At 33.7% G+C, this 19,001-nt stretch overlaps 2 protein-coding genes across 2 annotated transcripts; both read right to left on the reverse strand.

The window, feature by feature from the left end:
* Positions 1-503: 503 nt before the first annotated feature.
* On the reverse strand, positions 504-1,689 carry LOTGIDRAFT_170586 (hypothetical protein; the record flags this gene model as incomplete). The annotated part of the gene is made up of 3 exons (XM_009046410.1): positions 504-634; positions 1,133-1,285; positions 1,641-1,689. 3 exons carry the CDS (start codon positions 1,687-1,689, stop codon positions 504-506), a joined length of 333 nt encoding a protein of 110 aa, XP_009044658.1.
* A 3,196-nt stretch (positions 1,690-4,885) lies between these two features.
* LOTGIDRAFT_170587 (hypothetical protein) lies at positions 4,886-7,126 on the reverse strand (the record flags this gene model as incomplete). Its single annotated transcript, XM_009046411.1, has 1 exon — positions 4,886-7,126. The coding sequence occupies one exon, from the start codon at positions 7,124-7,126 to the stop codon at positions 4,886-4,888; it is 2,241 nt and encodes a 746-aa protein (XP_009044659.1).
* Between the last annotated feature and the right edge of the window lie 11,875 nt (positions 7,127-19,001).

Here is a 19,001-nt window from a genome sequence, read left to right on the forward strand (position 1 = left end):
GCTCACTGGAAAACAAATATGAGAATGTATTATACCAACAATATACTAACAATCAGCAGAAGTCGAAGACTATAAAAGCACCATGCATGAGTTCAACTCAAAGGGTCAAGAGCCGATGGAATGACATGTAGATGTAGGTTTTGAGTTCAGTACTTAAAAAAGAAAATAGCCAAGCATCTGTGTTTGGCAGTTTTTGTTTCTTCTAAAAAAATCAATGGAGGCAAAGAATAAAAAAAAAATTGAAATTAGATAGATAAACCCAGATCCCGCGCACCGTCCTCTGAAACGAACTATTCTTATCAACGACCATGGAGACTCTTCAGGGGTTGAAAATGCAAGAATCTGTCAACAATAGTCTAGATCAGCGCCAGCGAATTTCTAGTTAGCCAACAAAAAATGTCTTATTGAGAAACATGATAATAATTCCAAAATTTTCATAATGTTGTAAAAAGTACAAAAAAAAGAATTTCCGCCTTAGACCTACCTGAAAATATAATATGGTATTAAGATCGACAGCCACTCTTATAGCAAGCTGGTCCTTTCTCTAAACATACACAGGTATCACATTGTTTCTTGAAGAGTTGTCCAATAACGTAAAATTTACCATTATATTTACATCCACCAGCGCTCAGATCTGAAGTGTCAATACAATCAACATCAGATTCTCCCACATAATTTCTACACTCGCTAACAGTCGAAAATTTGTCATTACAGATAAATGCATGATCAGCAATAACCGATTAACGGTTGGACAAATGCTCCATTTTGGGGGTGGGGTGATTTGAGTCTAGAATTAGGTAAATAAAAAGTCTTCAGAACATATAGAAATGTACGAAAATCGCATAATTCCTCCAAGAATATCTCAAACTGGGAATTTCTTTTCCTATTTCTATAGACGGCAGTGTCTTGAGAAAAGACGACTTGTCTTTTTAGCTTTCAAACATGGATAATTCTGGACACACATGGATTTGAAGGCTCGGTTCGACGGCGAGCTGTGAACACTATTATTGATTGGCTTAGCTAAAAAATTGTTTCTAAGTCCAAGGTGTGATTGGTCAAAATGTCGCATCCATTCCTTTACATTGCTGAATTTTACCAAGCCTTTAAGTCTACCATAAAGAAAGATACAAACCTCTAAGACGAGTCAAAAGGATAGGATTATTGCAGCTGATTTTAGTGCAAGCTATTGCACCCGCTTTACCACAGATACAGTTATTACAGTCAATATCAAACCTGGTTCCTTCTTCGATAGTTTCCCCGTCGTGTTTACACCCTGCCTCTGTAACTGAAATACAAGTCATGAATTAATCAAGTCAGTCTCAATTTTCAGGACGAGAAAATTCTTTGAAATCCCTTTAATCACTTAATAATTGTACGCTACTGATGCACATGGGAGAAACTGGATTTTCAACTTCATGCAAATCAGACAGTCAGATTGATCGTTGGATTCAGTCCATAAATTCGCAGTTGCCACCATAGTTTTTGATGTTTCTACTTTTCTAGCAAAAATTATGATCACATATCTATCTGAATGGTTTGAATCCGAAATTTCCCCAAGATGTTGTCTGATAATCGTATCGCTTTGAATCGCGAGTTTACCAACTAGTACCCACCTAAACATCAGTAAAGAAGTTACTTACACCCAAAGCAGAGTCCTATCAGCAACAATACTACTACACAGTTGGTCATCTTGGATGATACTTACCAGATTGGTTGATGACATTTATTTTTATATCATGACGCATAAAATATAATTAATAATTGGTATATTAAATTGTCATGAACCCAAAGATTGATACAAATTGATATATGTTTCATTGGCCAATTTGCTGCGTGTGGGCATACACTTTGCTCTTGGATATCTGTACATGTATTTCTATTTTAATCTAGAATATGGAGGCAGGAACTCGTAAACAGTCGCTTTGGCAAATGTGTCAATACGTTTAATAAGCTGTCTCAGTGAAATTTACGCCAAAAATGATGTATTTCAGGGCTGAGAAAAATCTTATTTTGAGGTGAACTAAAGTCCTCAAAATTCATCTCAAGCCATCTGAAATACGTTGTCTTCTGGCAGCATCAAGACCCGGAGAGACACCTATCATTATTGCAACCCCTCCCTCCTTACAGACATAATTTTTCTCGATACACACCTTCGTCCATATTGCAGTTTTTCATCTGGACGAAAGCCATGAAAATTTATATGCCGATTTAACCTATAATAAATCTTTGCAAATAAGGTTGCTTCTGGAAATATTTAGATACTGAGCTTAAATTTCTTAAAGAGTTCCTGAACGAAAAAAGCTATCTTATGTATTCCTTTTTTGACGACTGTATACCTTGAACTATCCTGCCATTTGAAACACCTCAGAATTAATTATGTTTCCTGTTTAAAGTTCATTTGAATACACATAAGTTAAATACACCAATTTAACCTATATTAAACACTATTATGAAGTGCTCAAAGGGAACTGTCCTAACATCTAAAGTAATAACCATTTCATAAAGTATACACTAATCATCGAGGGTAAACGGTTGGTGATTCACAGCTCACCGTCGAAATTTAAGCTTTCAAATTCCATGAGTGTCCAGAATTATCTGCAACATGCTCTGTATTGCAGTATACTGGCTTCTTTTGAAAATGTATGTCATCTTATAAGACAAAAACTTCAAGCTCCTAAAGTCAACAAGTAGCTTTTAACAAAGCTGTTCATGAGATCACCATAAAAGGAATACTGGTACTGATGCGAGAATAACTGTTAAAGGGAATGAAATACTAATTTCATGTGTATCGGGGACACAATTTGCACCATTCTAATTTTCAATCAGACATCTGTGGGTCCATACAATTCCACTTCAAACTAAGTGAAACTTATTTTTTGTAGAATGGTGCAAATAGATACTATCAGTGTCCGCGAAACGAAACGCAAAGATAATTTTGAAAATAAACCTCTTTTAAATCCCTTTCAGGACACCAATGAAACAAACCAATTATAATCTTATTTACTGTATTATAACAGAAATAATCCATAAAATATTTAACAGAAATAATCTATAAAATAATTAACATAAAAACAAGTGACATAGTACATAATATACAGGTCATGAAGGTTGGGGATGAATTGGCATATGTACAGTTTATAAAATAGAATATTTTAAGAATCACATCACTCACAGAGTACAACTCAGTTTTGATAACTTTGAGACAGTGAAACAAAATTCCTATTACTAAATAATGAAGAAATATTCCGATTACTAAATAGTGAAACAGTAATAGTGAAACAATATTCTTATTACTAAATAGTGAAACAATATTCCTATTACTAAATAGTGAAGAAATATTCTGATTACTAAATAGTGAAACAGTAATAGTGAAACAATATTCCTATTACTAAATAGTGAAGAAATATTCTGATTACTAAACAGCAAAACAATAAGAGTGAAACAATATTTCTATTACTAAATAGTGAAACAATATTCCTATTACTAAATAGTGAAGAAATATTCTGATTACTAAACAGCAAAACAATAAGAGTGAAACAATATTCCTATTACTAAATAGTGAAACAATATTCCTTTTACTAAATAGTGAAACAATAATTCTCTTACTAAATAATAAATAAACATCTAACAACAGATGATCAATAAATTTTATCAAAACAATTTACTGCAAGAGTTGATTTTAATGACTATTGATGAAATTGAATATTATACACAATGTAGATGTTATTGAAAATATTCTACTGCTGGGTCAAAGGTTACATATCAAAACTGACTCAACACCCTTGAATAATTAAGATAGTTTAAATGTTACTTTTCATTGATTTCTACAATTTGTACAACTAGTAAAACAAAAAAATGAGCACTAATAATGATATTACTATATAGATAAAAACTTTCATAAATTCTATATTACATAGTATTAAAGGATAGAGCCTTCTTCTCATAAACTGCCATGACTAAGGTGGACCTGAAATTTTAAGACTAATTTCCAAAATTGGGATCTAAAAATAGTTTAGAGAATGAAGATACAAGCTAATTTCTCAAAACTTTACCACCTTATTAATTTTTGATCCCCTTCAGTAAGATCATAATTTTTGCAAGTTCCAAAACTAGCTCTCCTAATACAGATTATGAATCTTTATCACATTCCATAAAATGTGATGAGCTCTTATCAATTTCAAAAATAAAATCAAGTCATACAAGCAATTCAATTCAAGGATATGGCTATACCCACTTATGGCAAAAAACAGATAATATACATTATGAATTTTAATTCACAAAACTCTATGTGTGTATCAAGGTGTCATATGTAAAGTAAAATAAAACAGAAAATTTTTAACAAGGAACTTTATTTGAAATAAATGTTTGAGTTCTTTTGATAGAAATCTTATCTTACATTAAAAATTTTTAATTCAAAAAATGAGTAGAAGGAATTATTGTGACATATTCTATTCCCATATCATGCTATATTAATGATAAATATTGTGATATCCACTTGAACCAATATCAGCCAGCGCTATCAAAAGGTAACATAAGAAAAAATATTTATAGACCTTTTCTTTGAAAAAATTCTGAAACTTTTTAAACAAGTGGTAAGCAAGATACGCCTGCTATCTTGATAAATTTTCAGTATAGCAACTGAAGTCTCTGTATTTCCTAAGTCAAAGGCAATAACCCAAAAATCATTTTTCGAAAAATCATAAAATTTAAACTTTTGAGACGAAGAACTCATCAATATAAATATTTGGCAACTCCAAATTTCATCAAAATCAGATAAAAACTGTAGTCTCTTTTGGCTTGTGGACAGACAGCCAGACTGCCAGACAGAGGTGACAACAATATACGACCACATCATAATGTGGTGGGTGTCTAAAGAGCACTTAATTTATCTCTTATTTTTATATTTATAATTCATATTATAAATTTCCTCTTCCCTTATCATATAAGAGGCTATATCAGCTGGTAGACAAACTTGAACTAAACTTTGCTTTTGGTCATTAGATTTACAAGGACCTTTGTATAAGTCTACAGTAGTATGAACCATATCGGGGTCAACAGAATTTTGATTTTTAGCTGCTTCAAGTTTTTCCTTTATTTGTGTTAAATTATTTTTACTTTTCATTGCCTGTTCATATACAATGCATTTTTCCTCTTCAATTTCATCTAAAAGCCCTCTCATTTGTACATTATGATTATACTGAAGGTTAACTTTTTGTTCTTCATGATCTGTATACAATTGTAGTTTATTACATTGATGCCAGTAATTCATCGGGTCCATTTGTAATTGTATGGTAACACTTCGCATTTCATGTATTTGTCTTTGACGCAACACTTGAATTTGCCCTTTATGAATATGTTTTAGTTCGTTTACCTGAATTTCTTTATTAGCCTCAATACTTAGCATTTTTGTATTATAATCTTTATCTATATTTGTCAACTGTTTTGATATACTGTTAGCAATTTCCGCTGGGGTCTTTCCCTGTCCTTTTATCTGCAAATCATTTTTGTTAATATTAGAACGTAATAGAGGGGGAATTCTGAAATTACCTTCTAGTATGGAACACCGCACGTTGGGTGTTTGTTTGTTTCTGTAGGAACATACAGTAAGATTATTATTAACATCATGTACAGGGTCAGTTCCCCAGTTACACTTGACTAATTTCATCAGTTCCTCTTCATTTAATGTATAGGGAGGCTCATTAGGACTGACAGACGGTTGTGGACGACTAAGAGATGGCAGAGTTGTTGTTTTTGGTGTTGTTACTATTGAAGTATGCATAGCTGATGTTGATACAGCAGTTGAACATGTGCTTGAACTTGGTCCAGTAGTAACAAATGCAGATGCTTGATTAGCCTTTGAAGTAGCAACAGAAGTCTGCTTCACATCTTGGTAACTTTTTGTGACAGAATCTGTAGTCTTAGCAGAAGCAGCTTCCATTACAGTTACATCAGCTACAACAGAATCATCTGAAATATCAATGACTTCCACACTTTCATCCACCATAATAACTTCAACAACACTATCATCTTCGCTTAAAATTGGCTCTTTTTGTTTTTCCAATGTTGGTGATGGAATTCTTACATCATGTACCATTGGAGTTACTGTTGCAATATTCTTCCCCTTACCAGGACTTGAGGCTCTTTCTTTTTTGACTGAACAGGAATCTTTCAAATTTTCTTCTGGTGTGTAATTAACTGCAACTGTTTCTTCACCTAAAAGAACGCTACTTTTAACTGGTATAGTCTCAGCACCAAAAATACTTGTATTACCAAGTTCATAAGGTTCCTCCATTATAGTGTCCTCATCGTCCTGTGAAGCAGTGTCCAAAACTATGTAGTTCTCTAAGCCAAGGATGTCAGCAGTTAGTTCAGCAACGTCATCTTCAGCTTCAGCCACAATTGTTTCATCAATTTTAGAGTAGTTCAATTGAGAAAATCTGGCTTTTTCCATGGTTGTGTTTGAAGCATCTTTAAAATACTTGTTATCAGCTTCTGTCAATAATGGTGTTTCCTTTCTGCCTATACATACGCTATCCATTTTGATCTTACTCACTTGGTTAATTGAAACTTTGGATTTGTTGGCTAAGCTGAGATTTTCAACAGTCTTTGCTTGTTCCATAAAACTTCCATCAATTTCACTGATTGTCATCATGGTTTGCTGATAAGTTTCATTTAATGAGAGTCTTTTAGGTTGATAAGGTCCAACACAGGGAGTGCTGCTGAAATGCCTTACTCTGCGTTTCAAATTGGGAGTATTTGACTTAATACGTTGTCTTGGTGTAGCACTTATGGAAACTATGGGAGACAATCCAGCCAGGGCTAAAGGTGTTTGCAAGCAACTCAATCGTTTGTTTTCAAGAACAGGTAACTGGATACCAGACATTTTAGATGGTGACAGGTGGAATGAAGAACTATCTTCTTTTTCTTTTGGATCTTTAATTTCACGACATGGTCCTGGAGTGCTGCACACTTTTTGAGGAGTTTCTGCCAGATTATCAGATGCTATATCCTTTTCATTTTTTGTTTGTGGTATCTCTTCACCATTAAGGGCTTCATCATCATCCTGGCATAAAGACAGAATGGACTCATGTAGCTCATCTAAAGTTTCAAATGAATCTTCTTCCATATTGGGCAACTGGAGAAAAAAAAATAGAAAAAGGTAAAATATGGATATCTTTTAGACACAAATTACTTTCATACTTTTTCTTTGACAAGTTTGAGACTCCCTCATATCATAGCTATAACCAGTTTCAAATGATTGTGAAAAAATCAAAGTGAACCCGATTCACAGAGTTGCATTTGAAACTAGTGATCAGTATGGTGTGGGAAACTGACCATAAAATATAGTGAACGCAACTTATAACAACAATCACCAACTGGTATGAATTATCCTACCATTAGTCATACACTTTTTAAAACTTTTTATAACACTGATAGCATCAATTTGCACCATTTCAATTTTCAATAAGATGTCTGTGGTTACTGCAATTCAACTAAAACTAAAATACAAAAATATTTTCTAGCCTATGAAACGATAAATTTTAAATGTATTAAATATTGCAAAGTTCTGATACATTTAGCTCATGTTTTTTTTTTTTAATTTTGAAAAATTGACTGACCTTTTATTTAATCTTGAAAATTCCGATGACGATTTCTTGAGCACAATAAGTCTTGAAAACTAAAATAAATTTTCAATTTATATGTGAATTTTTAGTAATGATCTGATGATCATTCATTTCTTATGTATCTAAACCTAATGTGACCACCAATCACTTTAATTTTTTGAACTGAAAATTAACCTACCAGCTGTCAAATCAGAACTTTCAATTGCCACTATATTTTAAGAGGGCCAACATTGGTGACCTCTTGACCCCACACATATATATCCGAATTGTAACACAAACAATAGATTGTTGATACAATAAACTTTATTTAAAATGAGATCACATTGACACAGAAAGATTTCAACTCAGCATAGGCACTGTCACATTCCTGTCCTGTCCTGTCCTGTCCTGTCCTGTCCATCTCAGGTTTTGAGGGTCCTATTTAAATAAATATGTTTATAACACCCACACCTCAGAATAGTCTGAGAGTGAATGCAGAAAATGACCAAAAAACAGGACTTGGGTTTTCTGTCTCAAATAACAATCAGTGTGGTCGTATTGCTACTCATTCATTCTGCCAATTAACACATTGCCACTTCCCCAGCACTGCATTGCAGCACTCTTCTGACAGTGGCAGTAGTCGAAAAATATGTCATGTCCTGGTACGAGTTGTCATGATTCTACGGTCTAAGGTAAACATATCTGCAAAATGAAATGCATATCATTACCTCTATTCTTTCCTTACTAGCGTTCTTCTTGACATCTAATGAATTTGAGGCGTACGTAATTAATTCAGAACATCAAAATCAAAAAGTTTTCAAAATTTCAAATGGAAATTCCCGGTCAATTGACGAGAACATCCAGCCTCGAAAATTACTTCGGACGATAGGCAACGACGTTAAATTTTTCTAAAAATTCAGAAATAGAACCTAGCAATATTTGAAAATATCATTATTCATAATCATTTAGTCATCAGTATTAAGCGATTAACAAAAAATATCCCTCATTTCAGATTTTGACTTAAAAAAGTATTGATTGAAACGCCTGGATAATATAAATCAGGGTACGCCACCCTACTTTTTAATTGACTTTGAATAGAGTTCCCTCCCTTAGAACAAAAAAACGTAAAACTGGTCAAATGTGATGTTTGTTGAAAGTCGTTTATTTCTAAATTTAAAAAAAAAACCAACCATTGATACAACTCGAATCGATAATTCCGAAAACTTCTCGTCAAAAAGCAGTATAGAAATTGAAGATTGTGAATTGTAAGATTGTACGAGATATTATAAACTTAACCTTAGCTGTTGCTGTAGAAAAATGCTTGACATTAAATGAACAGTTCCAGGCCCTATAACTAAGGATATCTTCCGATAAGAAACCTTATCGTTTTTTGTCGATGGACTCGAAGAAAGGTATGTTTTTAAATCTGCCGCATTTTGAAACTCAAACTTGACAGTGTTCCATATTTAGCTCCAGTTCTGTACAGGAGCGTCCGCAGAACTTGTATTTGAATTCGGAGGATTTGACATTTATCCGAATAAATATATAGGCCTAACGATTGAACGGTTATATCTGAAATAAACCCCATTTGTACCAGTGGCCGGACGCCCATGGTTTGACATATTGGTAGCATGCTGGAATATTTGTTCCGACTTTTAAAGATTGGTGACACTTAGAATCCAATATCCTGGTTATTGCATGGAAAAATACTGATCGCGGTTTATAAATCAGGTTGTTTTTCTCTTTATTTCAGTTCACCAAGCTGTAAATGGTTGGGTCCTACAGATAATCAAAGAAAGACAATAACGATGAATTTAGAGGATCATGACCAGTCTATAGAAAAGGGATATCATACACAACCTGTAGATACGGATTTGTCGAGGAATTCGCATTCAAGAATATTCTTATTATTGATTTCATGCTTATGTTCAGTGTATTTGCCAAAAGTCAAGATATAAGAAAGGTAATTATACATAAAACCAGCCCCCCACCCCCGAAAAAAGGAATTGAGCCGCCCCTCCCCCTTGACAAATTTGGACAACCGACCAAAACCACTAATGCATCTAAACACCATCCGTCATTGCCCCTCTGGATTTATTACTAGCCCCTCAGACCGAACCAGCTGTCCTCTGGTTTTATATCCGAAACACGTATTGGCATAATAAGGAGATTGGTAGCAATTTGACAATCAAAAAATTGTTTTTAAACTAAATCATTTGTTACATTTTGTTCTTATTAATCTTTCTCTATCTGTGACATCACCGACTTCTCGACATCTCCAACAAGAAACATCATCCAGGTGTTAAGAGTTAAAGACACGAACATTGAACGGACAAGTACTTTCAACTCTATTATATCTTATAAAATGTCGACGCCACATAGCTAATGTAGGACTCAGTCGCACTCAAGTTTTAGATATTTGGCTACGAAAAGGCCTACAGACGTTACTACATCTACGAAAAGGGAAACGGGCAACTCTAATAAAGACAGATTCGCCACCCGTTTGACCAATCGTACTTTAGTCTGAGAAAAGGGACTTTTTTTTTAGCTAAGATAATATCAGTAACAATGTGTGTTTCGAATTATCCGCGTTTGAAAGTTAAAATGACGACTTGCCTATTCTTCAGATTGCGCCTAATCATCAGCAGTTGTTGCCCAACCCTTAGGAGAAATGCCGAAATCCCAGAGACGTCTAATTGAAAAGTGGAATGGTGAAAATCGATGTGAACAGTGTCCCCGATACACATAAAAAGTTTAGGAAACCCCTTTACAAACCCTTTAATTTATTCTTCTAGACATGCATTTTGACACAATATTTCAAATGGTTCCCCTGGCAAAAAAAAAATTCAATCAATTGCATTAACCGACCTGTTCGGACTTGAAAAATTGGAGGTAATAAGTAAGCTTATTAGGTGGTTGTATTCGATACAAAATCACGTTGTGCACGAATGAGACCTTTTTCCTTCATTTCAAATTAGCCAGAACACACTTTTTGTCTTACTACCTATATTTACTATATAGGCCGATAGAATTTAGTTCATTTGCCTCGTCATTGTAAAAAATGTTGAAAGAACGTAGTAAATGGGTTGCGTACTCTCCACACTCGTGTTCTTCACTTAGTTGTGACAAGAAAAAGATAAGTTTCTTGCAATTCCACCAACTTTCCTTTTCTCAGAGTGTTTGTAGTCATTAGTGTAACAGTCGGTTTAAACTTAGTGAATCATTGGGGCGGGAATGTGGTATACATTTTGACCATTAAAAATAATTAGTGGTGTACTGGTTTTTGGTGCAACAGGATTTGATAAGGACAACTGTACTGAAACATACGAAATTTTCATCTCGCTGAACTAGTCTTTGAGCATCTTCACAATGTAAAGTTATAGCCAACTGCATCTAATGCCTTGACTGCAATAGTCAGCTTTATTGTACCACTGAAGTTTGTACATGCAGCGATTTGATTGGATTGTACACAAACAGACAACCAGAGGCCTTAAAAAGTCTGTCAACACCAAGCCATAATGTTTAAAATGTTTCTGTCGAGAGCTCTGTTTTGCTGTATTTACATTATACAAGAAATGCGGCTATTTCCGCCAAGCAAGGTATTAGACCAGAATTCGTAATATCTTAACATTGTGAAGATGGACATTGAGAGAGGTAGTCTTGCCATCCAGACGATACAACAAGTAAAGCTTCACAGAAGGACAACACAGCGATATGTGCTCCAAATTTACTTGCGTACTCTTAATAAAGTGATAACTCTCTTCATTACCGTGATAATAAAGCTTTCATCGTTGCATTGATTTGATTTCGATTTAGAATGATTTGTCTCGGAATCGGAACAATTCATACCTGCCATACGCACGAATTATGGGTACAAGACTGTTGAGCTAGTGTGATTTCCCATTCAGGAGCACCAATTCCTTAGGCTCACTCGATTTTAAAAATAGAGTTCGCATTATTTTGTTGTATTAAGTGTATTTCTTTGTGCAGAAAATTAATTCCTATTTCCTTTTTATACGTCCACATGAAATGGGAGCGTATATTGCCGTCACCCATGTCCGTGGTCCGCCCACAATTGCTCGTAAACACTCTACAAGACAAAATTTTTGACGGATTTTGACAAAACTTGGTATGAATGTTTGTAATCACCCAAGGATGAACCCTATTGAAAATCAGAAGAATCGAAAAATATTTAGTATGAGTTATTGCCCTTGTTCTTGAAAACGCCTTCAAATTTAGCTCTAAAACACTAAAAGGCATGATTGTTGGTGGATTTGACAATATTTCGTTTTATTATTCAGTCTCGCGCTGAAGATTGAATATTTGCCTTCTACAGTGTTCACGAGCTAAAAATTGAACACGTTTTCAAGAACAAGGGCAATAACGTACACTTGATATTATTCAGTATTGCCCCAAAGAGTTCAAAAGAAATGTATGACTGAAGGTGGAATATTTCATACTGGTGATTGGTACTGTACTGCTAAATATTTTTATTCAAAATCAAAGCTGCCAGTGTGCGTATATTACCTTGCCTGGCAAGCTATCTTTGTATTCGTGTGCGTTCGATTACTTATTCCATGTTAAGCTTTCCTGATAAGAATAATGGTAAATTGGTAAATAAAACAGTTTTGTGACAGTCTGCTAAATGATGTGTTTGTAAATGTATCATGTACATTAAATGTCAACAATGACGACATTTTCAATGCTCATTTTTTTCTACAGTAGATTGCATCGTGATCTGAATCTATCTAAATATTCTTCACACGTCAAGTTTTGTCTACCTTCGTCACGATTTGGAATTCGATATGATTAAGTGCACTGTGCTACCATGGAGATGAAAAGCAATGGATTGGTTACAAGCCTGGAAAGTTAAATTAGCAATTTTTGTTCTGAAGAGAAATCAGAAAAAAATTGAAAAACAACCAGCTAATTGGCTCATTTGGTTGTGTGTAATAAATATAACGATTATCTCATGACTGGGTTATTTTCGAGTCATTTTCAGAGTCAAGTGACAATCACTAATTAGAATCAATATTATTGAGCGTATTGGCTAACTGGTTCAAATGAGTCACATCTAAACTGCTTTCAGGAGTCACTGTTTGACGTGTCCTCTATAAATCTCGTATGTTTTTTGACTTGATTTTTTACCACTCTTTACTGAGTCAATATTAAAATTTAGTAGGCTACACTGACTGCCACAAATGAGTCATGTCAAAACTACTTCAACAGAGTCACTGTAAAGTTGCTGTATGGGTCACTAGAATCGAGTCAGAAGACAGATTTAAACATATTTTTAATCCAGTCATATTACGACACTGAAATTTTCATCCAGAGAGCTATAAGTCGAATAAACGGTTAAAATGTTTGTAAATTAAGCGATTTGATTCGATTGTATACTAATGAATAGCCAATCGAAGGCTTAGATAGTAAGTCTGCGAACACAAGGCCATAACGTTAACGACCTTTCTGTCGAGGGCTCCGATGGCTGTATTTGCTGGCGTACTGGCTATTGTAGTCAAGGTATTAGACGAAGTTAATAAAAGCTTGACATTGTGAAGATGGAGTTGGTAAAATCGACCAACATTTCTGGTTATCTGGTCGCTATAATTGAAACGATTTCTTACAGCCACTTTCGTTGTCGACTTCATACTTTGTTTTATCCTTTTATCCCTAGGGTTAAAACGTGTGACATTTTACAAACATTTTCAATTTGTTTTTTTGTTGACCAAATAAACGGATATGCGACCCATAAAGGGGTTTGACTATAGAATGAATGACGTTGTACTGTGTCTAGTTTATCGTTGAGTAAAAACTAAACTAAAATGACACGAAAAGGTCAGTTAAGGATAGAGAAAGGTAAATACAGGTAAAAAGATCAACAATAATAGTATGTTTAGAGAGAAAACTAGTAAACTTTCTCCCTCTCTCAGTTCACTTTATATAGTCACGGTGTTAGTCAATTGCCATTATTCACAACTTGTCCACAACTTGTTGATGATATGCTAATAAGTTGACTGTTTCTGTACTATATTGACCATGCCTATTGAAGATGTTTAGAGGAAATACCTTTTCAAGACTCATCATTGAATACATATTTCACTGGTCAGTAATGCAGTTGGGAGAGGTCGACAGGGGGAAGTGTCTAGTCGTTCGAAGGCCCCTTGTACAACAGTCTGTGCACTTTGGACAGTTCGAAAAAAAAGGAGAATAATTTCGCTGTCTCTGGCAAAATTTCCATTCGTTTTCATTTTCATCTGAATATATAACTTTAAGCTGTACTTTTAAAATTAATATGTTCACCCAGATGATTCTTTGGTCAAAGGGTTCCGAATATCTGATATCTGATTCTGAAAATTGATGGCATTGGGTTATGATTTTTTGTTAATGCCAAGGACGACTGTATATTCCTCAATAAAATCTTTTGCAAATACATTGGTTGGTCTATTGGTGGGAAATAGAATTTATGGCGTGTAAACCTTAATTGATATTTCTCTGGTTGCAAACGGTTATCTATTGAAAAACCACTGACGAATGTTTTCAATGGTCAATGTTAAATACCCTTCACCGTGTGGTCAAAGTTTTGAAATTATTTCACGTAGACAATTGAGATATTTCAGGAGTCAAGGCGCTCATGTAGTGAAAGCAGCCACATTTAACAATGGGCTCTTGGTGGAAGTTATAACAATAGAAAGTACTTCACCAATTTATTACGACAAAGTATGGTTTTGTCAAGATATACCAAACAATCTGAAGACTGTTCTGGGTAAATAATAAGGCTAAGTTTACCCACAGATTCAATCAAGTAAAGGATTAAATTTAATGCAATCCGGTATAATTGTATAGCAACCAACTTCAACATGGTACCAAACCCTTCATTTACATTCGAAAAATGACCTCGATGGCCTTCCATACATGATAATTAAACACTTTCAAACTTATTTCAATATTGATTCACCTGCTTGTGTTGTAAAGATTTTATACCTGTCATTGTTAAAAACTGAAAATCAGAACAAACAATGCAACATTGTATAGTGGTGAAAGTCATTTTAGTTTGAAAATGTGAACCTCAAATGGTCCACACGTTTTTGGTTTTTTTTTTTTGATAAACCTACGTAGATGTCACGCAAATCGGTACACATTCAGAAAAAAGATCGCTTTAAATTTAAAGGGATACGATACAATTTATTCATGTCTGTATTAATCGAGTCGGTGCAAAAAGCCGTTTAAGGGACAGGTTCGCAATTTTTGGGGGTTGATTTGAGTCGTAAATATTGAAAAGTACGAAAATCGAATAATTCCTTCAAAAATATCTCAAACTAGGAATTTCTTTTTTCCTATTTAAATTTCTTTTCCTATTTAAAAAAATTATGCCATCTGTTCTATATATGGCAGAGTCTCTTAAAAAGATGGCTTTCAAACATAGATAATTCTAGATACACACGGTTTTAAAGGCTAAAATTGGATTGGATCTTATCGGATCACTCTATAGAAATCCAATTATTAAAGCGCTTTGTAAGAAGTAAGAATCGAATCACTTTTATATGTGGTCAGTTAAGAGATTATAGTATGAGTATAATATTGATAAAAACAATTTAAATGAAATTATTTATGATTTATCTACAAAATAGAATTATCTATAAATTTTAATGTTAATTTTCTGTATTTGTACTACTTTTTTCTTCTCTAATATTCTGTAATGTGTACATATTGTACGAAATAAATATAATATTATTATTACTCTTATTAGCTTAAAAAAAAATCCCGTTTCTGAGACTTATGATTGGTAAAAAAAATGGCGCATCTGTACCTGATACGATACAATTTATGCAATTCTATATATATGCTGTTTCTTTTCCCTATATCTAGTCCTCCAGTCTACACGGTGCAGGAAGCGGTGAAATATCTCGATAGATGTGGCTCTTGATAATACCAAACTAGTGTTACATTACATTATTAATTTATAATACGAATTATGAAACTTTGATATTATGATACTGATAATGATATGATTAATCAAAAACTATCTCTAATAATGACATGGGTATATCAAATTTCATTATAATAAAAATATTGGAAAAAAATATTCTTCATGAAGGATGCTTTTAATTTTTCCGGGGTATTTTACAACTTAACATATTTTCAGTTTCTTTTTTTGCATAGCATACATTTTTTGACAGGTGGAATTTTAATAAAGCAACATTTTATATGAATTATATGAAACTGTATATCTTCAATGATATAATTAAATTCATATAATGAATTAAACACCACCTTGAAGATTTGACGATAAACGAATAGTTTATTTGACAGTCAAATCTACTATTGTAGTGTAGCACGTAGTCCTTGTTATATTATATGCATATGGTCGTAAATCACATGTGCACATATTTCTGATCACTTCATTCACTGCAGAATTATTAAATGAAGGTTTTTGGAACATATCCTGTAGGTATACAGATTTTGCTTAAGTTCCAATTTATGACGGTCGGGACGCGTTTCTGATATACCTAGCACCAGTTTTGAGCGGCGTATTAAAGGAATAAATGAGAATCCACAACACGCATGAGAATTTACTCCAATGTCTGATTCATCTTTCTATACTGTGCCAATTTGAGACTGTCTTCACTTTCAGGGAATTTGCAAGGTTCATATTTTGACGTCTATAGTATTTTGTAATAACTGTGTGCGTGAATGTCTGAAAAGGTGACGTTTATGTAGCTGAAATTAAGCTCAGGTATCGTAATAATATAATGGATCTAATCTTCTAAAAAATATCTGCTGAACCAGATTCTATATCCGAGATAAACCCAGATTTCTTCTCTGATGAATATTTGTATGATGTCATCGACAATCTTAGTTCCATCAATGTCAAGTCGAAATTCTGAAGGATATATCCATAAAATACACCGTAAAAATGGATGAGCCGATATTAGCCCGATATATCATCCTGTTTTGTCGATATACAATGATATATGTAATGATAGTAAACATGATATTGACTACCGATAAGAAGGGTTAAAACAAGAGACATCTGTGTCTAATGATTGATTGTTTTATAGTTATATATGGGGCCTATATTTCAATAAGAGACCTATAAATAATATTGATAAGATATATATTTCTACTTAACTTATTTTATATTGGGGCTATATTTATAGAATACTGCCTTTTTAAAAAATTTTCTTCCAACTTTTTGTTTTTAGGCACACACGTTTGAAGGAATATTAACTCTAATTCACATAATATTTAATCTGAATATCTCATTCCTGGTTAAAAGGAGTATATATTTATCAGTTAGACCAGGTGTGATGACTAAATAATAGAATCTTTATATAAGACGGTATATCAGTTAAACTAAATAATTATTGAAACCCGCTTCTGAGCGTGTTTCAAAATTACTTAGTTTTTTGACTAATGGATCGCTTCTTAGTCTTATGGGTTTATTTGATTATAGATAAGGGTTGTTGAAAAGAAACTAGTTACCATTGACAAGCAACTAGTCACTATTCAACAGAAGGTACTGGCACTGATATGTATAGAGTATCTGGCGAAGTTACATTAAGGGGCAATAACTCGATGTTAGAGTTGTTTGTATTGGAAGTCGAAGCCATCCTAATTTAAGTTAATCTAAGTTGAGTAGCATTAAGTTGAAGGAGGGTTATTCATTTATACATGTACAATCCATTAGCAATGTACACATTACCACATAATCTTATAAAATATCACCCATGTAATATCAAAATAGACTGTACATGTTTACTGCAAGTTTACTACCATTATTGATCAATATGTCACTTCATGTTCAATTTTCAGTTCATCACGTTTTAATGTTGAAATCAGTCTAATTGTGTCCTAAATTTACACAAGAACAGTTTTTACGCTAAATGATTGGCATTTATAAAAATCGAAATGACGGCAAGTGAGCTATTATAAATTTGAATTCGCATTTGTAGCCTACAGCTTTAAATTTAAATGGTCCCAAAATGTTCGTCTCTCTCAAGTCTTTGATTTACATGCTCGAAGTTTTCATGGTGACAGGCTGCACAGATGGATTGGTAGCAAGAATCAAATGTGTCAAGCTATTACGAACTTATACCTTGACTGCAATAGCAACCTTTCTTGTATAACAGAAGTTTGTACATAAAGCGATTTGGTTGGATTGAAGGCCTATACGTTAGCGAATCAGAGTCTTCGACAGAAAGTTTGTAAACACTAAGCCAAAATGTTTACAGTCTGTCTGTTGAAGATTCTGATTGGCTGTATTCGCTGGCGTACCATCTAATCAAATCGCTGCATTCCATGATACAAGAATAGTGGATATTGCTGTCAAGATATATTAAGACGAAATTCGTCATAATTTCACATTGTGAAGATGATGTACGGATATTTGTTAAAATTGTGACATTTCGGAAGTAATCCTTGTTTGATGGACAATTGTTTGTCAAAAGCCGTTCACCTAATTAAAGATTCGTTTTCAACTCTTCTTTTAGAAAAAAAATTTTCTAAACGAATATACATGCACAGGAGTATATTTGCCAAGAAATATCGAAGTTCTAGTGCATTTTCTTAGTTTGACGATCGTGAGTTTTTGAAAATAAAAGATTTGTTATATTAAATCAATTGTTCAAATAAATTCAGAATTAACCTTATGTGAAGAATCAACGAAATAGTTGTTGACATCTGACTGCTCTTTGACAATGGTCGTTTCTGGCCATTATCATGTGTGTAGTATAAATACTTAAAGATAAACCTGTCAGGCCCGTAGCAACAAAAGGGGGGGGGGGGGGGGGGTATTAAAATTGGCAATGCACCCACCCCTCCGGAAAAGATGTTACCCTCCTGAAAAAAATTCTCACAACCGGCCCATTTAGTTAAGCAACAGTCCTATGCCAATCTGGATATATCACTTCCACTTCCGAGCAATCAAGTCTAGCTACGGACCAAAAGCCTGTATAAATCTCGTAAAAGGTAAATCTTAAAATTGATTTAAATCTCAAATATATTTATTTTAGTGGGAAAATGTTAATGTATTTGGTATAGTCCGGTTCAATGTTAAAATCAATGGTAGACTACAAATAGAGTCAGAGCACACGCGTTTGGTTAAAAACTTTCTCTGACTTGTCACATTTATCCTAATCTCTGACTTGTCTTTGAAAATAAACTAAATGTAACGCGATCGGAATATGTTTTTCGGCATGTTAAGAACGTTCTGCCTCCCGCCAGGCGTAGACCTACTCAAATTAGATCTTAATGTAATAAGTAATAATTAGATCATATTAAGTAATATTTAAGACATTGGCTGATGGAGCGAAGCGAAAAATTTAAAATATTAGAACTAACTTAGAGAACCTAACGCTAGCTGTCACTCAAATGTCACGTGATTGAGAAATTGTTAAT

The sequence above is a fragment of the Lottia gigantea genome (assembly GCF_000327385.1).
Source record: "Lottia gigantea unplaced genomic scaffold LOTGIsca_101, whole genome shotgun sequence".
NCBI classification, from domain to species: Eukaryota; Metazoa; Mollusca; class Gastropoda; family Lottiidae; genus Lottia; species Lottia gigantea.